Source organism: Thamnophis sirtalis, unplaced genomic scaffold (genome assembly GCF_051295495.1).
Source record: "Thamnophis sirtalis isolate CommonGarterSnake01/CBP01778 unplaced genomic scaffold, rThaSir2_p1.2 scaffold_1, whole genome shotgun sequence".
Classification (NCBI taxonomy): Eukaryota; Metazoa; Chordata; class Lepidosauria; order Squamata; family Natricidae; genus Thamnophis; species Thamnophis sirtalis.
The window spans coordinates 127,514,288-127,539,548 of NW_028261381.1; the positions used below are offsets into that span (position 1 = coordinate 127,514,288).

A 25,261-nucleotide genomic window follows, 5' to 3' on the forward strand; every position below is an offset into this window, starting at 1 on the left:
TTTATAAGGAGCTATATTTATTTTAAAAAAATGTATAAAGAAGGAGTCCCCAACCTCCAGTCCTGGCCCGGCACTTGTTTGCAGCATGCCAGAAACCAGTCTGTGCAAACAAATGAAGCCCCATCTGTAGTATGCAGGCAGGATGTGAAACCATGTCCCTTTAGTTTAGTTTACTTTATTGTCATTGCACCTCGTACAATGAAATTAAATGCCATCTTCTGGTCCACAGAAAAACCTCACTGCAGAGAACAGGTCCCTGGTGCCAAAAAGGTTGGGAGCAACTGGTATAAAGCACTTTGCACAAAAGTCAGCATAGAAAGCATATGCAATACAATATTAAAGCAACAAACATTAATATAATTGAGAGGCACATTTAACCAGTTACAAAAAATGATTTCAAGTTAAGGTGGCTGGAGAAATAAAACCTGTTAAGAATACCATGTTAATGTCAACTGTACATTCACAGTCCACTGCAGAAAAGATGCCATCACAGAAAAGGCCCTCTCTGTTGTGGATGCATGATGTATCTTTTTAGGTTTAAAAGAGAAAAGTCTCATCTGAAGATAATGCACAAGAAGATAAACATAGGAGAAATTATTCCTTTAGATGTTTGAAACTTTGACTGGTCTTGCTAGCAAACTGACATCTGTTATAATTGGCTTCAATGACTATCTAGCCATTTCAGATGACAGTCTTAACAGCTAAATTATGCACAATTGACAGTGTTAGCATATGACACACTGGAAGAGAGGTAGATAAATACTAACTGTGGGCTATAGCCATCTGAGATGATATTTTTGACCATGAGTTCTTTGTGCATTTCCAAAATGTTTCATATACTCTGATCTCCAATGCATATTTCTCTATCTATCTATCTATCTATCTATCTATCTATCTATCTATCTATCTATCTATCTATCTATCTATCTATCTATCTATCTCTTGTATATCTATCCATCTCACACAATTACTCTGGGTGGCATACATATTCATAATAATATATAAAAACCATTAAAACCATCACTCTAAAAAACAGAATAAAAACATAATAAAATTTGGTGTTTATGTGGGAAGATATAGGAACAGAAGGAGAATCCATTTCATTACTAATGTCCATTCCATTTTGGAAGGATAGAACCAGATACTTTGTATAACCACAATAACAGCAGTCATTACATTGAAAAAGTCACAATTTTTGCCTCTTTTTTCAGAAGCAGAAAGTTACTTATTTGTTTATGGCCTTGGCAGTCTCTTTTTTTACAAGGGTTTTCAGCTTTATTTTGAAATAAATAACAGAATAACAGAGTTGGAAGGGACCTTGGAGGTCTTCTAGTTCAACCTTGTTTGGGCAGGAATATTGGCTTTTTATGCACTTGCCTTGCCTAGAGTATTCCAGTTCTCAGAAAAGAACAGCAATTAAATGAATTGTACTATTTTCAGAGAAAAGGAAACAGATTCCTGGAAGATAGAAGAAAGCAATTACCTAAACAAGTAGCCTCTTAAAGGAAAGAGGACCAAGCTTCGCTCTTTAGTCTTTAATCTTCAAAAAGAAGAATTTATAAGGTACTTTGCATTTAGCTCAGACATGAGATACGTTTTCTTCACAAGTTTTCAGTTCCCTTTCATTTATGGCAAGCTATACTTATGGATAACTATGCCCAGTGCCATGGAGACATTTCATGCCCCCTCTTTCATCAAACTTTGGACAGCACTGCTTTTTCTATCATTTGCCATCAGAATGTCAAGAGAGGGAATCTATAACCTTCACCTGGCACAACTTCTCTTGGCTTTTCTACTACATCTCATGATGCTTTAAGATATTGCTCCCCATACCCAGTTTGGAGGAAATGCTCAAAACTATTTTTCTGCTATTATCTGCTCATATCAAAATCAAATGGCAATTAAAATAACCAATAGGAAAATCTAAGAATGTCCTGACTGCCCTGTAGGGTACAGGCTCGAAAAAGAAGATCAGGAAGATAATATGGTAGACACTGGAAGATGACTGGAGGGCAGATTGGAAGACAGGTACTGTAATGTCAATTCCGCTTCTTGTTATGCGATGTGGTTTCTACCTCCAGGTACTGTAGTCCAATCAGCATCCCCAGGATGGAGAAACCTGAAAGATGGAAATTGAGCAAGAACAGAGAACCAAAATATTAAAAAAATCTCATATCTTAAAAAAAAGGCTAAGTGCATTTGACTGTGGAAAACTCCAGGTTCAGTTTTCTGTATGATTCTAAAGAAATAATTATTGTTCTAACTAAGTAGCCTCACTGGGATCTTTGAAAGTGAAAATCCTGCTGAAAAACAAATGGAGTAAGAGTGGAAAAAACAGCCTGGAAATAAATACAATTCCAGGAACAGAAAATGATAAGCAGCTCAGTAAGTACTTACTTGCCACCATTAAGGGTGCCAGGACACCAATCGTTGCAGCTGCTGTGCCATAAATAAACACCTCAGAGAGGAAGTGGCCCAGGGCAATGAAGAAGGTCAAAAGTGTGATGTTATAGAGGCTGTCAGAGAATTCACAAAGAAAGGATTATTGTGTGGTATAAAGATGACACAAACAGATGATTCAGGAAGTTGAGAATCTGAAACCAAATGAGTATGCTGTACCTCTACATCTTTGTCAGGCATCAGTGTCTGCATCTCTTGGAAAATAGAGAGAGTACTGTACTCTCTGTTGCTCAAAGATTACTTCTAGCATGTACAATTAGTGTTCCTACCATCCATAAACACTACAGACGCCAGTCTCTAGACAGATTAATAGGCTCAGCATGGCCTGAATTGAAGAGTACTAAAAACTTCTAATTGTTTAGAATTGCTTTGGTCAAAGCAGAATAGATTGTAAAATCTGACATTTTGGCAGATAAAATTGTAGATGGATGTTCTATTACATCTTGTTTCTCTTGACTTCTAGAAACAAAGTTCATGCCTTAATACAGATTGCCAAACTTATTGCTTTCCTATTGCTGTACCCAGCTAAACAATAAAGAAACACGCAATACTCTAGATGTACATCCTTTCAGAAAACACTACTAATGATGGAAAATATGAACCATATGTGGTATAGAACTGTCAGTAAAAGAGTAATACTAACAGAAGAGGGATATTATTCTTTATTGGATTAGATACCAGAATTTTAACTTTTTGATTTCAGAGGTCTAACTAGACAGAAACTAATATTATTTTTACAAAAATAGTCTACTAAGCACTTCCTTTTTTATGCCTATTTTACTCTTCATAAGTACAAGCCTTTTGAGACAATATTCCCGAAATGTATAAACAAGCTGAAAAAAGGTTCTGGATGACCAACTGCACTATGACTGAAAGGGAAAGGAGTTTATTTAAAAGGATTGGTAATGAATTTTTCCTTTTACTATTTATTTTAGTATTCATTTTACTTACGTCTTGTTGCGGATATCAATGGCACAGTAGCAGCGGATCACAGAAGACAACAAGGTCCAAATGCCAAAGGTTCGAGCTTGGAGGCCATTTACTGAATAGAAAACATAGATATGAGTTACAGCAATTTATTTATGTACATGTTTCCAAACAGAACTTAGAAGTATACTCAGCAGCCTATAATATATAATGGCCTTCAAAATTATTCTAAGGGTCAAGTTTTCCATCCTAAAATGGAGCTCAGTAAAGAAATGCCTGATATGGGGGAAAAAATTACACTTTACCTGAAGCATTTGTTATAGCCTGACTAAGTGGACACTAAACAAACTAAACTGATGTAATAAACTTCAGGATAAAAGGAGAATAAACAATATTTAAGGCAAAAAGACATTTCAAAATTGGCAACATTTTGAGATCTGAAGATCTTTGCAATACAGGCAAAATACAGACCCCATTTTTAGATTCCAAAAATGACACTTTATAAATCTTACCAAGGCTTGGCTTGCCTGTATAGAGTTTCTCAGAAAGGAAGCTGTGGTCTCTGAAGCTTTGCACTGTGTTCCCCATAGCAATTATGGACACCATAACCAGCCAACTACGAAGTACATTCAAGAACCGGCTCATCTTAGAAGTAGCAAGACACAATCTGTCATATGAACAAATGAAGAATCAAGAGCTTAAAACACTTGTTTTAGACTTTGTAGTCATGCTTGCTATGCCACTCATGCTTTGTAGTATCTCCTCTTAATTTGTATATAGCTTTGTAGAACAATTAGATCAGGCCATTTTGCGGGCCTGCAAATGACAAGAAGGGAGCATTCCCAAATTCCAGATATGAAACTTAAATGGAAAACTATTTTAAAAGTTGCAATAGTGTTGTTCAGTGTGGTTGAAGCCCAAAGGAAGGAGGAAAATCTGTTGCAAATGTAATGTTTTTCAAACAAATCAAGTTCAGAAAAATACAAATTCCTGGTAAATTCATATAGCAGGCTTCCTAGTTTTTCCAGATATAAGAAATCTAAAGCTTCTAGAATTTCCAGGCAGCATCTTACTGGCTAGTATTTCTAGGAGTTCCAATTCTATTGGATCTAAAAAACACTAGAAGGTTAAAAGCCAGTTGATCAGGGTTAAACTGAACCAATAATCTTGCATTAACTCCCATAATCTTTATATGGAAAAGGCAGCCAGTTGCTCAAAAAGAACAATTCTTCTATGAACATATTTAACAACTTTTGTCTAAATAACTCAACAAGGACAGGTATTTTGATTCACTGTTCCCTTTCTACTTTCCCTTATATAAAAGCTTTCTCTTTTAAAGATTCTATTCTGTTTATGAATTAGCCCAGCTACAGTACATATAACCACACGGAAGGTGTGCATTCCACTCCCATCTATCCAACCAGAGAAATGTACCCACAAGAAAGCTATCTGTCCCTTGGAATAGAAATCCACCATAAGTCAGAAGACAAAAACACCCTAAGATGCTTGCTTTGCATTGTTCTCCTGATTAATGGTTTGAGCAGGGAGAGGAAGGGAGCACCACATTCTATCTAGGCTGATCGTTTGGTCAGACTACCAGACTTATGGCTCCTTAACCACGTTTTTTAAGTCTTGAATAAATTATTTCTTCTTTCCCTTTCCCATTTTCGATGTTAAATGGTGGGCCTGGTTCCCGTTTGATTTACGAAGGATTGCAAAATGAAACGAAGGGGGGACACCTGCATAACATTTTAGCAATGCTCTCCGAATGTCTTCTCGCTCCCTTCGATTCCTACACTGCAAGCCATCTTGCCCTGCACCGAACTCCTGCCATGCACATCGCCCCCACCCCCGCTGGTTATTCCCCATGCAACCCCCCCCCCCCCACTACTACTACTACTACCACCATTCAGATCTTACTTCACCCCCACCTGATTTGCAGGCGGACCAGATTCGCTGCTCGCCTCCAACTTAAGACGCACGAGCCCCGCCCCTTCCTTAGTTTGCGCGACGATTGGTCGACGGTCAGACGTCGCCTTTTCCTGGTTGGTCTTCACGACCTTCTCTAAACCGTCACACGGCTGGGAAGGCGGCGGTACCTATCAAATGCCCCGAACCCTTCTGAGGCATTATGACGTAGAATTCGAAGATGTGGGTGGAAGAACTCAGGGCATCATTTTCGCCTCCCTTTTTTTAAAAACAGAATTTTGATGACGCCGTTTTAGAAGAGGCGGCTGAAGAGGACCGGAAACGCGCGCATGCGTGCGGAGAAGGGCATCGGCGGGAGCCGAGAATTGGCGCTTGCGCAAATGTGCCTCTTGTAAAGGGGGAGACGGTTGCCTGTTGGTTGTTGTAGTAACAGGGGAAGCGCTTGAGGAGAGGAATCGCGGCTGCCGGGCCCCAAAGAGGATGAAGCAGCAGGTAATGGCCATGAGCGGAGTTTGGGAACGGGGCGCCTCCCTTGCTGCATGCATAGAACTTGCTTGGAGAAGGAGTTGTACAGCCTGGCAGATGGAAGGTAGCCTTTCATTCACGGCAGAGAGGACCGGCATCCAACAGGATGGAGGAAGCTCTCAATGAAATTCGCGGACCGATCGCAAAGTTCGCGGAATTCAGGCAATGTTTTCTGGATTCATCCCTGTGTGGGATGAAACCAGGTTCCGGAGCTTTCCGGATCCCTTCCTTCTTCCTCAAGAGCCAGGAGTGCGATTCCCACGAAATGGGACAAGCGAGCTCTCCAGCAGAGATTGCCGCCTCCTCCCTCTTAAGAGGCAGTGCCCTCTTCTGCCGCGGGCCCTGCCTTACTTTCGTTTCTTTGCCAAAATTCTGCAAAGAAAAGTTTTGATTGCCAATCGACTAAACTTGAACGCAAAAAGTATTTACTGCAAGTGTCTGTTGAACCCTCAGGAAAAGTATCCCCGGGAGTCACAGAAAGGGCAGGCAATCTTTAAGACAAGGGGGTTGAATCTCATTTTGATACTGGGGGTTTTGAGGTATGGACGGTCTGTTTATTTTATTGCCCAGAAGATTGACCGAGCCCAGCAAAGGTTTTTAAGATTCCTTAGCAATAACTATTTCTGCTACTGTATGCTTTAGACGCCTTATGTTTACATAATCATATATATATATATATATATATATATATATATATATATATATATATATATATATATATATATATATATATATATATATATATATATATATATATATATATATATATATATATATATATATATATATATATATATATATATGTTATGGCCGTGCCAGCCAAGGAATATAATCTGGCAGGGATTAGGAGGCATGCCTTAACCCTTGCCCTCTGGACACATTCCCCTTTCAGAGATTAGGATCACCCTAACCTTGTTGGCCCTTTGTAAGGTCTTGGTGGCCTGGCTATATGCCCTGATCTGAGTACTTTAAGGGCCCTTTTTCTTGGCTGAATTAACAATTATGGCAATAGTTTTACTCAGCGATTATATATAATTGTTTTATGTTTTTATGATGTGTGCCACTCAGAATCATTTGTTGAGATAGGTGACTATAGAATTCAAATAAATGAGTATCTTTTTTTAAAATTTACCTGTATTGTTTTTACAAATAGCTTAAGGTAGTGAGTATATCCAAGGTACCTTCATCCTCCTATTTTCCTCACAATAACAAATCTATGAGGTGAGTAGGGCTGAGAGAGAGTGACTGGCCTAAAGTCATCCAGCTAATACAATGATAGCCGCTGGTTGAATTAGAAATTAAAATAAAATGTCTGGAAACTGTATGTGGCTTTGTACTAAGAAGCTTGATTATTGTACATCCCCAATTTACTCTGATAATTGAATTTTCATTTTCTTCATAGAAGAATATAGTACTGGTTAGATTTTCTGATTCTACAGTGAAAATATTAAGGGTTCATTGTTTCTGGGCTGTGTGAAAACATACACAGGATATGCCAGTTGGGATGGCTCGGGATTTGGAAGAAACGGATTCATCTTCAGAGGAAGAGGAAGAAATGGAAGGGCCAGAGTAAGTTAAAACTTATAATTGTATATTGTGTAAGAGTTACTATGGAAATTTAAGTCTAATGTTCTTAAAAAATGAGAATGAAAGCTTGAAGTTATGAGAGTGAATGTTCAGTGTGTAGCTTCATGTCTGCTACACACTTATCCTTATTCTGCTGTGGGCATTTGGCCAGAATTAGTGAGAATTAACATCATCCTTAGGATGAGGGTTCATACGTAAGTCATGTTCCTAGTTATGTTAGGTAACCAGATGCCTTTAATGGTCTTAAAGTAAACACTAAGGTCTGCAGGTAGTTTTAAGTATGTTCAATGAAATACATATGCAAATTCCAAATCTCTGGAAAATTGATAAATGCACCCTTATCCTTGCAAACTTTAACACCAATCTGAAGACTAATAAAGGAGCTTGACACATTAAGGTTTTAGGGGAAATATTTAAATGCACATTATTGTTCTCACTATACATTTATCACTTGTATGCTCAGGCTACTTTTCCTTGTAATTCTGGAAATAGATTGATGGGTTACAAGGGAACGTAAATGTGACTATTGTGTAAATGTCTTTGATCACGGTACCAGTTCATCTAGGTCAGAACTTGGATTCTTCATGATCTCAAACAGAAATCTTTCATATCAATTTGATACTTTAGCTGGAAATTCGGCATTGTGCCTTTTATATGCAAAACATGTATTGTGTTGTTTGAATTGTGGTCCCTGGTGAAAAGTTGTCCTCTCCTATTATTGAGGGTTATTTCTTAGCTTACTTTGATATTAAGTCTTTATTTACATGAGAGTGCTTCTTGTTCCCCTGCAGGAAGCTATGTTTATAAGCAAAGGTTTACTAATATGGCTTGGTTTAGCAGACTTTTTTTTAATCAATTCTCTCCTATCCAGTAATTTTTCTTACCATAGAAAATTGGCAGAATGTCCTTCACTTGTACTGTAATTTGACCAAGTTAGGAAATATATAAACTTTTACAATTTTATATTCAAACTGGAATAAAATTGGGATAATACAAATGCTAGAAGAGAATTGGAAAGGGATTTTTAGGCCATTGGGTCTAATCCTTTACTCAGTACAGGAATCTAAATTAAAGCATCCCTGACAGATGGCAGTTTTATCCTTGCTTGAACACTTTCAGTGAAGGGAGATTCCTACTTTTTTGGATAACTGCTTCTACCATTGAACCACATGTTACAAAGCTCTTGATCTTTTGAATGACATAATTCAAGGTATTTAAAATATACATTTCCATAGTCTTGTCTTCTCATGGTTAACCTATCTCAATTTCAATTTTTCTTCTCTTTACTTTGTAGTAAATAATCTTGGTGACATTTCTCTAAATCTGATCTGGTCCTTAAGATATAATGCCCAGACCTGATTACCATTCTTAAAAATGTGGTCTCTAGTCAACGCAGAACAAAATGAATTATTTTTTTCCTGCAATTTAGAAACTGAACTAATCTTGATGAATCCTAAAATTGCATTTGTCTTGTTTGCAGCTACATCATATCAAAACAGCAAATCCCATTATAAAAATATATCATTACCATATTTTTCGGCGTATAAGATGCACTGGAGTATAAGACACCAAAGTTTTGAAGAGGCAATTTTTTAAAAAAGTAGTTAGATAGAGAGAGAGAAAGAAAGAGAAATACAGTAGGTAGGTAGGTAGAGTAGTTAGGTAGGTAGGTAGATAAAGGGATAGAGAGAGAAATACAGTAGGTAGGTAGGGAAAGAGTGTGTGTAGGTAGGTAGGTAGAGGGATAGAAAGAGAGAAATAGAGAGAGAGAGAAACACAGTAGGTAGGTAGGGAGAAAGAGAGTAGGTAGGTAGGTAGAGAGAGAAATAGAAAGAGAGAGAGAGAAATACAGTAGATAGGTAGGTAGACACAGACAGTAGGTAGGTAGGTAGGTAGGTAGATAGAGGGATAGAGAGAGAGAGAAATACAGTAGGTAGGTAGGGAGAGTAGGTAGGTAGGTAGATGTTTCAGGTGTATTTATCCATGTGTTGGAGAAGGAAAACGCTGACAAACCGTAAGACTTTGTTTCTGCTGGCACAGCACTTGATCAATGTAATTCTCATCAGTTAAAGAGCTTTCCAAAAGGAAAAAAAAGTGTTTGCAAACCTCTGAAAAATGGTTTTTTTCAAATAAAAGGCATGAATAACTTTGGGGAGGCTTGCAGAGTGCTCCTGGAGGGTGTAGTGGGGGCAAAAAATGGGTCTGCTTTTTGTCAAAAAAATTGCATGTGTAACCTTATGGCGGCTTATAGAGTGCTGCTGGGGGCTGGGGGGACAAAAAAATGGCCCATTTTTTGCTCATTTGTGCCCTCCCCAGCCCCCAGGAGCTGAAAGCCTCCACAAGGCTATGCATGGCCATTTTGGTGAAGGGGTGGGGCTTTGGGAGGTAAAAAATGCTGTATTCGATGTATAAGACGCACCCAGATTTTCAGCCTGTTTTTTGAGGAAAAAAGGTGTGTCTTATACTCTGAAAAATACGGTAAATACCTTTGAAGGCATTTATAATTTTTAAAAGTTATACTGCTATAGATTATTACATGCCACTTGGAAATAAAAATATTGTATTTTCAAAGCCTTTTTAAAGGCTATGGCATTCTTCTGCATCCCATTGGGAAGGGAGCAAACCACTTGCTAATCAGAATTACATGGGACACTTGTCAAATGTTTTGTTGAAATCAAGATACATTACATCTTAGTAGTTTTACATTCTAAGGAAGTTTTCCAAATTAAAAAAAATGAGGTAATGCTTGTCTGGCAAGAACAGAACCTGTCAAATCCATATGTTTTTGGTGATTTTTCCATTGTTTTTAAGGTCTAGATAATTTGCTTTCACATTTGTTACTAATTTATTTTTTTATTCTTTTTTAATATAAGGACAACAGTTTGTTTTCCTCCATTTGTTTGATACACTGTTATGTTGACTCTTAAAAACAATGCATACAACTTAGCAAAACCTTCAGCAAATTTCTTTTTAATCCTAGAATGAAATTCATCTAGCTCTATAAATGTAAACATAATTAGAGAAGAATTCTCTGCCTTTATTTCTGTCAGTCTCAACCTTCAATCCTACTTGTTCATTTATTGGGAATAGTTGTGTTTTATTTTTTTCCTGCTTATTATTTTGAACATACAGTATATCTGGCCTTTTTTGTTATTCTTTTTATTCTTGAAGTCAGCCTCCTTTCACAACTTCAATTCTTTTTTGAGTTTTACCTTTTCTGATAACCATTTCTATAGCTGAGAAGTTTATGCATTCTGGCTTGATAACTTGATCCTCTTTTTATTGCTTATGTGTGATTCTTTCAAATCTTTGCTAAGCTTTACATACAGTTCTATTGACTTCTTTTGCTTGTATTTTCCTCATTGAAGTTTTTAGCAATCTTTCACCTGAATTTCGGGGGAAGCTCACTTGAATTAATAAGCATAGGTTGATGGATTATCGCTGCTTATTTACAAACTTTGTATGATATTTCAGAGTCTCATTGGATAGTAAGATGATTGGTATAAATTTACATAATAATACAATAAAAATATGTGTGGATAAGATGCAACTATAACACATCAAAATCCAGAAAAGAGTAAATGAGAATATATTTTTTTTGTCTGTTTATTTTCAAGTTGTGTATTAACCTAAGTTTAAAGCCTGCTATTTGTAGAATTTTTCTCTTCCATGTTAGCAGGTAGACATTCTCAGTCCTTCATATACAGATACCATAGTTAGTATTTCTTTCTTTGATCCCAGTTCATCTAAAATAGGTATTCTGATTCATTTGTATTACTCAAAACATTCATTACTGAAAGATTAAGATCTTGGTCTTTGCTGTGATACTACTTAGACACATAAAGTAAAGTCTTACTGAAGACATTTGGCTGTTTGAATAACTGGGTGTCTTATTTATGTATGCAATCATGGAAAACTAAAGATGGAGCAGGAAGTGCTCAAAGAAGTACAGTTGTAATTTTACCTTTTTCTGTTCTAATGGTAGTCAATATAACCCTTGTGCATTATAGGGGTTCAAGATATAATAATGATTGACCTCCAAATGGTTCCCAATTATGTGCCTGTAGAGATTTGGTCTGTTGCAAGTCATTTATTTATTATAATTTCCCTGTATTTATTACTTTTATAAGTAACTCAAGGTGGCATATATCCTCAATACTCTTTCCTCCTCCTGTTTTCTCCACAGCAACAACCTGTAAGGTGGGTTGGACTGAGACAGTTTGACTGGCCCAAAGTCACTCACTGGGCTTTCAGTCCAACCAAGTTTTCCAGAACTTTCTTTACAGTTTATTGTTGTTATCTATTGTAATATTGTTTACAATTCACATGAATACAGTTTAGGCTCCAGATTTGTGGTATTTATTTAATATTTGGCTTAATACTTTTTTTTCAGCTGGTCTGGCTTTTTTGTTGGACTGTTTCAGATCTATAAAAGATATGACAATATAGTAGAAATAGTGTTTGGAATATAAAAACTATTGTAAGCTGCCTAGAGTTACTGTTGCAGTGAGATGGGTAGCATAAACGTGTAACAAATAAATGGGAGAATGATTCCCATTTTCCATATCTTCGGGATGAAGATGATTTTTGTATTTTTATATTATTTTTTAAAGATTTTAGCTCTTAATCGTTGAGGCGTTTTTCACAGTGGTCCATTTTAATATTCTGTGTTCAACATTGATTGAAGGCGGATTGCGAAATATTATATATTCATAGGGCATATGTGTCCTTTTAGATCAGGAGAGGTAAATATATTGAAAAATGTTTTTTTAATCATTCATAATTAAGAGCTTTGCTTCCTTGCCTTGTAAAGAGGAAGCCTTAGAGATTAACTGCTATAGGATTAAGATTGTTATATTTTCGGAGTAAATGTAGAGCCTTGTGTGCAAGTCTGTTGCTGCAGTATTGCCTGTTATATATAATGTTTCAAGAAAAGGTGGTTGCATCTGCTGAAATTTAGATGGGTATTCACAAGCAGAAAATGCTATTATTTCTTGAAATGAGATAACATTGTGCAATCCTACAATGAAAGTGCGTAGGGATTAAGCAGCTTGCTGCATGTAAATTAATTTATATGTCATATAGATGACCCTGGCAGATGTTAAATTATAGTTAAACCACTTGTAGCCTTAATGTCAATATTTACATGTTGTTTTTAAAGTAATAATATCCTTAAATATAAATTTATGAATATAAATACTTGGAATTTTGTTTCATTGATAGAATAACTGACATCAATAAATATTCAAACTATTTACTCCGTATTTATCATTTGTCTGAATTTTCACTATATTATGTTCTATTTTGTGACAATCAGTTTATATGGGTTCTCAAGTCTTTAATCATTTCCTTTCTCTCTATAACTTTACAGTTTGGCTTGGTTCCAACTTTTGGGAGGAGTTCTCTGAAGACTCCACCCAAGCATTTTAGGTGCTGCAATGCACCTGTGTCATAAGTAATAATAAACTAAGCTGTTAAGTATTGATTACACGAGTACCTGTAAGCATATGTATTGACTCACTTTTAAAATACTCTTCCTTTTGTAAGATCTAGAACATTTTCTTGACTTTATACTGAATTTCAGTTACAATTATTTTTTCCTATCTTGTGATCCTAATACAGCAAATCTACAATTATCTTCTTTCAATCACCACATTATGCCTTGTTCTAAAAGGGCCCATAAGCTTCTTATGTAGGAAAATTAGGGCTAACTTCCCCCCAAAATAAAATAAAAGTGAGAGGTATGTCATTTTTAGAGTCGGATTTGTTTAATGGTCATACCATAAAATGAATATGATCACGTGATGATTATACTCCACTGCATTGCTTAATGATGGAGATTCTGGTCCCAATGGCCGTAAACGGAAGACTAACTGTACTACAATGCACTTTACCTGGGGCTGTCCTTGAAAATCACTTGGAAGTTATAGCTGGTCCAAAATGCAACAGTGTGATGTTCACGGATGTTCCTGGGTTTGCCCCAATTACATTTTTATTATGTGAGCTGCCCAGAGTTTTGCTTCTTTTACGACATTTCTTGCTGCAATTATTCAGTGAATCACTGCAGTTGGTAATTTAGTAACACAGTTGCTAAGTGAATCTGGATTCCCCATTTTGTTTGTCAGAAGGTTGCAAAAGGTGATCCCATGACCCCGGGACACTGCAACCATCATAAATATGAGTCAGATACCAGACATGAGCATGGGAATACTGCAATAACCGTAAGTGTGAAAAATGGTCATAAATCACTTTTTTCAGTGCCATTTTAACTTTAACTCTGAATGGTCACTGAATGAACCATTGTAAGTCTAGCATTACTTGTACATATTTTTGCATAAAGATAAACTTTATGATTGCTCATGTATTGTTAGGGTATATCAAATTTTTCAACTTTCAGTTTCCAAACATTGGGGTGCTCAAAAGATGTGACATGCCTTGGGGTTTGTAAAGATAGTTTGGTTACTTTAATATAATTTAGATTGCTTGGTAAGTAACTACATAAATATAATAACTTTTTAACATTTTGTTTGTCCTGAATCATGCGTTGCTTTGAGGGTGGATTGTTCCTATCTCTCTAGTATCTTATTGAGTTTTCTACTAATGATATAACAATAGAAGATGCTAGATCCGTGATGGCAAACCTATGGCACACGTTCCACAGGTGGCACGCAGAACCCTCTTTGCAGGCACGCAAGCTGTCGCCCCAGCTCAGTGCTACCCTGCATGCGTGCACGCCTCCTGCTGGCCAGCTGATTTTCTGATTTTCTTCTGGAGGGGAAGGGTGCATGCAGAAGATGTGCGGGCATTTGGGGGGTCAGCAGCACATGCGCGGGGTGTGGTGGGAGTGCAGGTGGTGCAACGCTCCCCCCCACGGCCTATTTTTGGTCCCAGGATCTGCAGGAAGGCCTACTAGGCCAAAAAGAAGCGCGGGTGGGGTGTCACATGTGGATGTGCAGGGGGAGCGGGGTGTGTATCACACGCACATTGTATTATGTGTCCGAGAACATGAGCGTTGTTGAGCATGCGCACACGTGCTTTTGGCACACAACAACAAAAAGATTAGCCATCACTGTGCTAGATAATAATTTCTTCCATATGTGTGCAAATTTGAGTTCAGGTATGTTCATATAATGTAGGAAGTGTTAAATAGCTTATAAGATAGAACTTAGCTGGGCTCACTTCTGCCTGTTTTTCTGGGCATACTGTGAATTTCATCTGGCAATCCAACCTTCCACATTTGCTCTTAGAGGGTTGGAAGATAAGAGGAAAAAGAATCTAATTCTCTGGAAGTAGCACTTTTTGTTAATGTAGTGGTACATGACTTACAACACCCTTGGTGAATTCACCAGTAATCCCCAAAGGATACTGTCAAATTTTAATTTTCAGTTTTTAATATTAAGAGACAAAATGTTAAGAACATGTGGAAAGTTGTATGTGGGTGTGTAATATATATTTGCTATATGCTTTGCTATGTGCTGTCTGGGCAATTCTCAACATTTCTGCATTTGGGTGAGGCTTAATAGTAGCCCAGCAACATGATGCTTGCTGAGGCGTTGCTGTAGTATACGTTGCCACAATACATACAGAGATTCTGCCCTGATTTACGAAGAACTATATGAGGAAAATGTAAGTGTCTGTCCTATATATTTATTCTAATACTACATTAAGAAAAAGCTCTTTCCCAGACAAGAATTCTTAATCTTGGATGGAGAAAAATAGGTTTCTTAAAAAATATTAGTAATCAAAAAAGTGTCTGAATTAAGGATAACGCCTAAATACCTGAAGACTACTTGTCTTCTGAAATGAGGTTGCGTCTTATAACTAAGGTAGTTATTTCTTATCTGTTAAAACAGTTTTCTTTTTTTTAGGGAGCACCCATGTATCATGTGGACAGGTGGATTCAGGAGGATTCCAATCATGGTATTTCATGCTGAAGCTATTCTAACTAAGGACAGTTACATCCGCTTGATTGGGGGTAAATCTTATTTTTCTCAAGTACCTACATCACTTAGAGTAGATTAAAAAAATTATTGAAAGACAAGATTTACTTGGCATACTGATAATCTGTTTTACAAAGTTTTTTTTAAAAAAAATATATTGATCCTAGAGTTTTCAAATATTTTCAAATATAAATTTATCACATCTTCTAAAATTAAAAACCTATGATTTTAAAACTTTTTTAAGAGAAGAAATTTTAAAGAGTAACCACTGAAGGTTATAAGACCTAAAATACAGTATTGCACTTGTAAGGATTGTAAGGGTTAAGAATATTTCATATGTTATATTTATCTGAAATGTTGACTTTGAATTTAAGATAACCAAAGGAAAAAAGAACATACCGTATTTTTTGAAGTATAAGATGCACCCTTTTCCCTCCAAAAAAGGCTGAAAATCTGGGTGCGTCTTATACACCGAATATAGTATTTTTTGCCTCCTGAAACCCCGCCCCCTCACCAAAATGGCCAGGCATAACTTTTAGGAGGCTTTCAGAGAGCTGCTGGGGGCTGGGGAGGGCAGAAATGAGCAAAAATGGGCTTTTTTTGCTCAATTTTGCCCCCCCCCCCAGCTCCCAGGAACACTCTATAAGCCTCCTAACCGCTATCCATGCCTTTTTTTTCCGTAAAAAAACGGGCCGTTCTTTGCTTGTTTTTGGCCCCACCTCACCCCCCAGGAGCATTCTACAAGCCTCCTAAAGACTATTCATGCCCTTTTTTTGAAAAAAAAAAAAAAGGCCTGTTTTTGCGAAAAATGGGCCGTTTTTGGGAGGTTTGCAGAGTGTAAAAACTTTTTTTTTAAATTTGCCTCTTCAAAACGTTGGTATGTCTTATACTCTGAAAAATACGGTAAATACAAAACATCTGCACAGTGTTTAGCTTTTCAAACTTTTTAACCAAACGTTTTGTCCCATGTGACCCACTTGTATACAGTATACATGTCTGTATGCATGTATCTGCCACACGCCATAATTTAAAAGACACAGGGACTTGCATACATCTTTAATATAGTTCAATAATTCATATATCTTTATTTACATTAATGCATTCATATGAATAGAGAACTCTGTCTCCCAATGAAACATATAAATAAATGTACCTACATAAGGAAAGGCTATAGATTGATCTATTATATGGCTCTTATGTAGAATAGAATGTTCTGAGAAAATCTCTCCCTTTCTGCAACTGGTAAAATAGATTATGATTGTATTTATATAATAATTCTGTATTCTGCCCCCAGAGCGCTATCACTTGTCTTTTAAAATTGTGAGAACGGACAGTCGCTTGGTGCGCAGCATTCTGTCAGCTCATGGATTTCGGGAGGTACGTTTATTAATTTAAGTGAATTTCATGGCCCTGAAAATTAAATCTGTTTGCATTGCTTTTATATCCAAAAGTTCACTATGGATCAGAGTCCTGAGTAACCTGAAGCCAATCAAAAAAAGCAAAAGGTGTTTTCTCTTTTAATTTGGTGTAATGCTTTTCCAATTTGTAATGCTACAAATTATTTTTCTTTCTCTTATATGATGTGTTTCAGAGAGATTTTGCTTGAAGTTCTTGGTACACTTATAATATTCCCAAAGAAGCTCAATTTATAGATAGCACTACATTTTTTTCCACTAAAGGATATGTGCAGTCTGTCATAAATATAGAATAAATAGCAAATTTAAAATCAACATGTAACAACTGTAAATGTTCATAAGTGAACAGCATTTTTTCTGGACTAGAAGTCAGATTGTCCCTACTTTTTAATAATCATTTATTTTACTACAGTTATTTGAATCCAGTGGGATTCTTCTGATCGATGATGCTTTTCTGATAGCATTAACAGTTTAATAATTTCCTTTCCTCTGAGTGGAAGAACCTTCAGAGCACATTGTGAATAGGGAAAGAAAATTGACAAGTTCTGTTGCATGGGTGAAATTGTTGTCTCTTAACTTTGAATGCTGTCCAAGGTATAGATTCTGAGGTAATAAAATGTTATTCAGCTTGTTATCTATTAAAATGTTCAACCATATCTTTTCCCAGGTACATCCCAGCAGCAATGAATATAATCTTATGTGGACAGGGTCACATTTAAAACCCTATGTTCTGCGAACGCTCACAGATATTCAGAAAGTGAATCACTTTCCCAGGTAAGGAGTCTTCTGGTAATGTTATGATATAGAACAGAGACTCATTCTTTGAAGAATGATGCTCTATATGACAAAAGATCATTTATATTTCCATTTCCTCCAAGTGCCCAGCTTTATTCTAAAGTATTCTAAAGTTCAGTAAAATTGTTAAATTAAAAACAAAAAAGCTTTTATCAAGACTCTTGCTTTTGCTAATATTTCTTATTGCTAAAAATTAGTAAACCTTGATGGCATCTCTCACAGTTTGGGATGTAAGTGTGTGAGTAAGTGAAGATGTGGGGGTTACCAGAGCAAAACAAAATTAACAAATTTATTCCCTCAACCCTTTCCTGTAATATCTAGAGCCAGAACTATCTAAATCTACTTTTAATTTAGTCAAGAGGAAATTGATAGTAGAGGTTACTACAAAATATTTTGGGATACTGCAAGTTGTTTTCCCTTTCACAAACAACTCAAAAAAATTGGCATATTCATGTCCTTGAAGGTAGCAAGAGGTGGACAAATATATGCATGAGTCCAGAGATTTATTCCCAAGGAATGGGAACATTCTATATTTCAGCTGTTATTGATGGCTCTGAGCATGAATAGGCATTTACCTATCCGTAATTCTCTTCACATGGGTGGTTTGGAGGTATTTGACAAAGCAGTGAGCCATTAGAAATAGGCATAAGATGATGAGACAGAGGCTGGATAGATTACATGTGAATGTGTATATTTGAACAGGCAAAAGGGTGTGTGTGGGATAATAAAGTTTTTAAGAGTAACAGAATGCGGCTGTCCATATTGAATCCAAGATTATATTGGAAAGACTGTAATACTTCACTGAAAAAAGATTGTGGATTTCTATTTAGAGGTGACTTCAATTGAGGGAATAGAAGAGTGGCATGTTGTCCATAGGCTTTTAGTAGCGAAATGATTAAAATGTCATGTTAAGGCATTAAATGTTTCATAAAGCTTGTGAATGAAATCACACAGTAAAACTTTGACATAAAGCACAATTTTTGAAAAAGTCTATCCGTTAAATCCAACATTCTGTGAAATTATTGAGGTAATGGTTTACATTTGCATAATTACATAGTCAGTGCTTCAGATTAATTGTATCAAGTTATATCATTTGCATAATGTAAATTGTTGCAAGTTTTAATTGTCCAGAATGCTTTAGAAACAATTGCCTGTTTTTTTGGTGTGTGTGTGTGTGTGTGTGTGTGTGTGTGTTTGTAATATGAAGTAAAATTTTGTCTGTTGCATCCAAAGTCTGCTGAATGGAAGTCAGGAGAATGAAAGTTTAATTGTGAATTCTTAAAAATCCTCATAAACAACATGACACCAGCAAATTATATCTACATGTCTTTAGGTCATATGAATTAACTCGGAAGGATAGACTGTACAAGAACATTAATCGAATGCAACAGATTTATGGATTCAAGACCTTCCATATTTTGCCTCAGACCTTTATCCTTCCAGCTGAATATCAAGAGTTTTGCAGTAAGTCCATGACCTGGATTACCAGTACATAAGTAAAGGTAGAACTGAATGGGGAAAAATGCTTATTGAGCTTCTTAGTTTTCCCTTACTGCTTCTTTTTCTTTATAAAATATCTTACTTTCAAGTAAATATGGCATTTGACACACACTAGCAGAAGTGTATTAGGGTCCTAAACATTGATACTTTGAAATACAAACTGTGTGCCTGTTCAAAGGGTGCAGGTTAGAGTTTTGTGCCATCTACAGTCTTCATATAGTTGTTCATATGTGTCTGTGTCTATGACTAGATTCTGAATATGAAATATACATTTTTTTAAAAAGAACATCATTGTTTCAGCTGTTGATAATGGTTGATTGGTAAACAAGGTTTAGTGATATATACTAATAAACTATATCGAAAACCTCAAGTATTACTGGCCAAAGCTATCATTGTTTGATGACATTTTTGTAGAAAATTTAATGCTGAAGTATGTATTTGTCTTTTTTCCCCTTTCAACTAGCTTCCTATTCAAAGGACAGGGGACCTTGGATAGTGAAACCAGTGGCTTCTTCTAGGGGACGGGGTGTCTATTTAATCAATAATGTAAGCATTAAGAAACAATCTAACAACTTCAAAATATGGCTTGTTTAATGACTCGCCGCCTCCTGATTCTGTATATTTTCTCTGCCAAAATATGATTGACTGATAGCAATAGAAACTAATGTTCAGTTTTGAATCAATTTATTGTTCTGTCACTTGCTTAAATCTGCGGTAAAGATTATAGTCTTAAAAAGAGGCAATGAATAACTACTCCCATTTTGACTAGAAATTTAAGCCTGCTTAGCTAAGGGTTTCTAACCATAGTTATCTGAACATAGGATAATGACCCCATTCATATTTAATGTTAAGCCACAATAGTTGATTTTGTATATCACAGTAAGTTAACAGCAAATCACTCACATTATGGCTTTATGTGCTGTGGGAATTGGACCATTGTACTTTTACACTCCAAAGAAATCAGGTATACAAAATAGAAGCTGAAAATGAGGCTGGCATGTGAATGTTTTTAATATATAGGTATATTATATGAGAAATTTATGAAAACACATTCTCGGAGGTATTCAATGTGTAAGAGTGACTGAAGTACAATTTTTAAGAAAAAAATAAAATTGTGCTCAGATAGTTGCATTCAGATATGAAATTTGTATGTTTTGGGGTATCCTCACTTTGTGGATTGATGACTAAAGATACTTTGGAAGTTAATATACCTTATAAATGTTATGGAATTAGCAACTGGTTTCTTTAATCATTCTGGTAGGGTAGTATTTTGCAAAATAAATTCAACCACATAAGAACATTGCGGTGGATTTAAGTATATACTGTAATATACTAAAGTAACTGTTAACTCCAATAAGATTCTTTTACAGAACTAAAAAGCAAAAAAAAAGTTATATTGTGGATCTATCCTGAAGCTAGTCATATAGGTATTCCTGGAATAGATGTAACATAAAACTTGGTTGTGAGTCATTACTTTCAGTTAGTAAAATCTTTCATCCCCCATCTCATCTAGAAGGGTCAATTTGCCTTGTCTGTTCTCAGCCTGGCTGTTTCCCATGGAATTAAAGAATTGCTGGCCAAATGAATGAAGCAAATCTTTCCAAAGCTGGACAAGATCTGCTTCAAGAAAAAGTAATATGTGAACAAAAGGTCAAAACCTGGAAAAACTCTCAAACCATTTTCCATCAAGGATTGCAAAATTCACAAATATGTCATATTTGTTCCATGTAGGGAGCACTCTCAAACATTCTTAAGGGAAGCTTACTTAGTTTTCTGTAATTAGGAAATATTTTGTATATGTATGTCATACTTGCTAAAAACAAACTTTTGTAACTGTAGTTAACTTGACCTATTGTTGCACATGATTCTTGGAATGATGACTGCTGCAATAGAAAATAATATTTGATCCAACTTTTTCTTATTGCTTTATGCATGCATGTATGTATGTATGTTAGTTGAGTGACTTTGGGCCAGTCATACACTTTCAGCCCTAGGAAGAAGGTAATGGCAAAGCACTTCTGAAATCTTGTCAACAGTACTGCATGGACTAGTTCAGGCAATTGCCAGGGGTTAACACTGACTCAAAGGCAAAGGAAACGAAGGAAGGAAGGAAGTTCTAAAAAAATTTCATATATAATCTGAAGTTTATGCATATTATACATGGCTTCTCTAGAATATATTGCATTAATTAGGATCCATATCAATCTATGTATGATGAGGCTGGTGAAAACTGTTTTGCCAGTGAGGAACGGTTTCATCCTTTTCTTCTGATTTATAATGCTGTGCATGATATCTTGGATGTTTCTGAACTTTAAGAGAACAACCCTGTACTTGCCCTTTTTGGTGTAGAAAAGTTTTGAAAAAAACCAGAAAATATTAGGGTTCACCATGGAGTTTATTAACTCAATAAATATTCATTGAAAGGTAATGGGCAAAGTCACTTATTGAAATCAGCATTCAACTTTTCAGTTCTTCACTCCATTGTACTGTCTATCTCATCCTGTAGCCGAATCAAATTTCCCTTGAGGAAAACATCCTGGTCTCCCGTTATATCAACAATCCACTTCTCATAGATGGTGAGTTAATATTAAAATTTAGGGTTTTATTTTTTAGCAATAGCAGTTAGACTTATATACCGCTTCATGGGGCTTTCAGCCCTCTCTAAGCTGTTTACAGAGTCAGCATATTGTCCACAACAACAATCCAGGTCCTCATTTTACCCACCTCGGAAGGATGGAAGGCTGAGTCAACCCTGAGCCGGTGAGATTTGAACAGCCGAACTGCAGAACTGCAGTCAGCTGAAGTAGCCTGCAGTGCTGCATTTAACCACTGCGCCACCTCGGCTCTTTTAGAAATTTGAAGATAATTGATAGTGAGTTAATGAACCATAAGAAAGCAGTTCTGTTTTCTGTTTTGTTGTTATTGTAGTAAATGTTGTATATTCAAGCTCAGGAAATATTTCTGTTTACTGGCACTTGACCATTAAATGGTCCTTGAAAATATCTTCTATATCATATCCTTAAGTAGATTCACCGTTCTGAATAATTTCTGGCAACTAAATATGGTTGTGCCTGTTTTTAGACTTCAAATTTGATGTGCGGCTTTATGTTTTGGTGACATCCTATGATCCCCTGGTCATCTATCTCTATGAAGAAGGTTTGGCTCGGTAAGTCTTGATTTTGTGTCTTATGATGTATATAACTGTATGCCTTACCATGTGAAGTGGCAGAGCAGGAGTCATAAACTTTCTTTTTATGTGTAAGTTGGGAACAGCAAGAGACTGGTTGATCTTATAGTTCTTCTGAACTTTTGAAAATTGAAAATTATGAAGAATAATTCCTAAATATGTTAGTACCTCTTACTTTGAGTTACTCGGTCTTCTACTTTCATCTCAGAGAGTTTAACTCTTTAAATGATGAGCTATTGGCATTCAAGTAATGGTGGAGAAATTCTGAATATATATAGTAATATATGAAGTATATTTTCCTGTCTTTGGCTTCTGGCAACAGTAGCAAATTTTAAAGATACTTTGCTTGCTAATATTTTTGCGTTTCCTAAATTTTATAGAATTATAAAAGTAAGAATTGGAAGAGATCCTGGAGAATAAGTGGTCTCTATTTCCACATCTTAGACAGATGACTAGCTTCTATTTAAACATCTGTTCCATGACAGTCTACTCCATTGTTGGACAAATAAATATTTTTTCCTGATCAAAATCTGCTTTCTTTTCATTTAGATCAATTGATTCTTGTCATATAGAACCACTCTTAATAGTTTTGTCCCACCATCTACATGCTAGCTCTTTAGGTATCAAGATAGCCTTTCAGTTTTCATGTCTTCCTGTTGCCTTGTATCCTAGCTAAACATTTGCAGTACTTTCAGCTGTTCTTCATAAGTTGTTCTTATAAGAATATTTATCTTCTTGATTACTGTTTTCTGGACATACTTCCCTTCCAAAATGGATTTCTCCAATCAGGACACAATATTCTGGATGCTGTTTGCCCAGTGCAGAATAGAAGATAATTTTGACTTCTCTTGATCTTGATATTATGCTTGGATAGGATTCAGTTTCTGATAGATGAAAACGCCTGTAATCTTTTAAAATATAGTGCTGCCAAGGATGATTCCCTTTCTCTTTTCCCACCAATCCTGTCTATTTTATTGTCTGTCTGTCTCTAATTTAGAAACCTCCCATCTCCCTCACACATTTATATTGTGCTTTCTATCTAAATGTAGGAAGTTGCATTTCTGCCTGTTGAAATTTATTTTATTGTTTTATGCTCTCTGTTCCAGAATAAGAAATTCTGAACAAGATTCCTCCTGAATCCTGAAAGCCTTATCTAGGAAATTGGCTATCTTCCCTATGTCTATATATCATACATAAATTTGATAGTTTTCTAACTTACTATTCATAGATATTAATATGCAGTATAGAGCCAAGAATGGATCCCTATGGTATGCCATTTGATACTTCTGTCCAGCTTGATGTGGAGTCATTGATGATATTTCTTATGATGCTTCATTCAGTTTTGATAACACAGCCCAGCCCACATGTTGTTATCTTTGCTATTAATATTTCATGGAAGATCTTGCCTAGTGCTCTGCTGAATTCAAGATATGCTATGTCATACTTGAATTACATTTCCATTGTCAGTTCAATTCTTCACTTTGCAAAAAAGGAAATCAAGTTGACGTACAATGATAAACCCTTGATGACTTCTGCCAAGCAATGAATTATTTTCTATATGGTTACACACCAACTGCTTAATAATTAGTTTTAGAATTTTACCCAGTATCAGTTTCAGCCTGAGCAGTCTATACTGTAGTTACCCAGGTCCTTTTTTTGTCCCTTTTGATGATAGAAACAACCATTTGTCTCTCTTTAATCTTTAATTATGGATTGTGTTCATAATTTCTCAAAAACCACAATAGAAGCTATGTGGTGATATTTGTGAAGTTTTCAAAAAAAGACTCTTGGGTAATTGTTATGGTCCTGCATACGTAATCTGTTTGTTAGCAAGATGCTTTCTAGCCATTTCTTTATTTATCTTGTGTTTTTTCTTTTTCTTGTGACAGTTGTTTGCTTTAGTTCACTTGCGTTCTGTTTCCCTTTGAGAAGAAAACTCAAGGTTCTTGTTGAGGAATTATACCTTTATTCTTACCTCAGCTTTTTCAAACTGGACCTAACCTTACCTTTTCTGTTGAAACTGTCGTGGCCAAGAAAAAACAATTTTTGTTGCTTTTACCTTCGCTTGTGAGCCTAAATTCCTTTGGGGCTTTTTGATTTTCTTTCTTTAGGTAGATTTTGTTCGTGACTACATTATCTTTATTTCCTGTATATCTCCCTTTTAACTTGGCTCAGTCCAAATTCCCTAAGCATCCACATTGGTTTCCAAACCTTCCCCCAAATATTTTTCCTCATTATAATGGTTTATGATTGTTCTTCCAGTATCTGATTTTTTAGAACTTTTGAACACTTCTGTCCTTCCTTTGACTTGAGGATTTCTGCCAATAGGATTCTCACTAGCTCTTTTCTAAGCTTGTTGAAATTGGCTCAGCTAGTATGCATGTACAACTATATTTTAGTTTCTGTTTCTATAATATCTTGAATTTCAAGATTATATTATGACATCTTCCCAAGGTACACATTTCTTTTTCCTTTTCAACTAGCTGATCCTCTTGGATTTTTTTTCCAAATCTTCTGAAAAATGAAACAGCATTTTTGGGATCTTGCAGTCTTTGCTGAGTTGGTCTACTAATACAGTGTTTTTCAACCTTTTTTGTGCAAAGGCACACTTTTTTCATGAAAAAAATCACGAGGCACACCACCATTAGAAAATGTTAAAATTTTTTAACTCTGTGCCTATATTGACTATATATAAAGTAATTTTCCCACGGCACACCTTACACTATGTCACGGCACACTAGTGTGCCACGGCACAGTGGTTGAAAAACACTGTACTAATAGATATCCAGGTAGTCTCCCAATATGACAATATGATTCCTCCTTGAAAATGTGATCTGGACCAGGGGAGCATTATCCCGATGTTTTGCCAATCCTGGCAGGATATAGTATACTTCACATTTCTATCGTTTTCCATTATTTCAGTTCTTACCCAAATGCTTCTGGCAAACATGGATTCTCATGCTTGCATTTTAGTATAGCTATGCATTTCCTTCAGA

General features: G+C 36.0%; 2 protein-coding genes across 14 annotated transcripts in view; one reads left to right on the forward strand and one right to left on the reverse strand.

The window, feature by feature from the left end:
* Positions 1–1,405: 1,405 nt before the first annotated feature.
* Positions 1,406–5,469, reverse strand: ERG28 (ergosterol biosynthesis 28 homolog). Of its 2 annotated transcripts, none has more exons than XM_014061556.2 (5): positions 5,319–5,469; positions 3,900–4,054; positions 3,412–3,502; positions 2,398–2,516; positions 1,406–2,119 (listed from the first exon to the last, which is right to left on the reverse strand). In XM_014061556.2, exons 2-5 carry the CDS (start codon positions 4,030–4,032, stop codon positions 2,040–2,042), a joined length of 423 nt encoding a protein of 140 aa, XP_013917031.1. In that variant the 5' UTR covers positions 4,033–4,054; positions 5,319–5,469; the 3' UTR covers positions 1,406–2,039. The 2 variants fall into 2 exon arrangements, with proteins under 2 accessions (XP_013917031.1, XP_087580636.1); XM_087724510.1 differs by lacking the exon at positions 5,319–5,469 and adding an exon at positions 5,127–5,146.
* A 37-nt stretch (positions 5,470–5,506) lies between these two features.
* The window catches only part of TTLL5 (tubulin tyrosine ligase like 5), a 146,170-nt gene continuing 126,415 nt past the window's right edge, over positions 5,507–25,261 (forward strand). For 4 of the 12 annotated variants that reach the window (XM_087724452.1, XM_087724446.1, XM_087724459.1 and 1 more), the window contains exons 1-9: positions 5,507–5,808; positions 7,331–7,410; positions 15,297–15,403; positions 16,663–16,745; positions 17,451–17,557; positions 18,912–19,042; positions 19,542–19,624; positions 21,585–21,654; positions 22,160–22,244. In XM_087724452.1, the coding sequence (XP_087580578.1) occupies positions 5,797–5,808; positions 7,331–7,410; positions 15,297–15,403; positions 16,663–16,745; positions 17,451–17,557; positions 18,912–19,042; positions 19,542–19,624; positions 21,585–21,654; positions 22,160–22,244 (758 nt within the window). In that variant the 5' untranslated portion in view covers positions 5,507–5,796. Of the gene's footprint in view, positions 5,809–7,243; positions 7,411–15,017; positions 15,055–15,296; positions 15,404–16,662; positions 16,746–17,450; positions 17,558–18,911; positions 19,043–19,541; positions 19,625–21,584; positions 21,655–22,159; positions 22,245–25,261 lie in introns of those variants that run through there. The other 8 variants (XM_087724409.1, XM_087724413.1, XM_087724430.1 and 5 more) reach the window with 5 other exon arrangements.

Excerpts from the sequence above, each read along its gene's own strand:
- ERG28 (XM_087724510.1), bottom strand. Across the intron at positions 2,517-3,411 it reads ATTGATATCCGCAACAAGAC|CCTCTATAACATCACACTTT; the intron begins GTAAGTAAAATG and ends ATTCTCTGACAG. Across the intron at positions 2,120-2,397 it reads GGCACCCTTAATGGTGGCAA|GTTTCTCCATCCTGGGGATG; the intron begins GTAAGTACTTAC and ends TCCATCTTTCAG.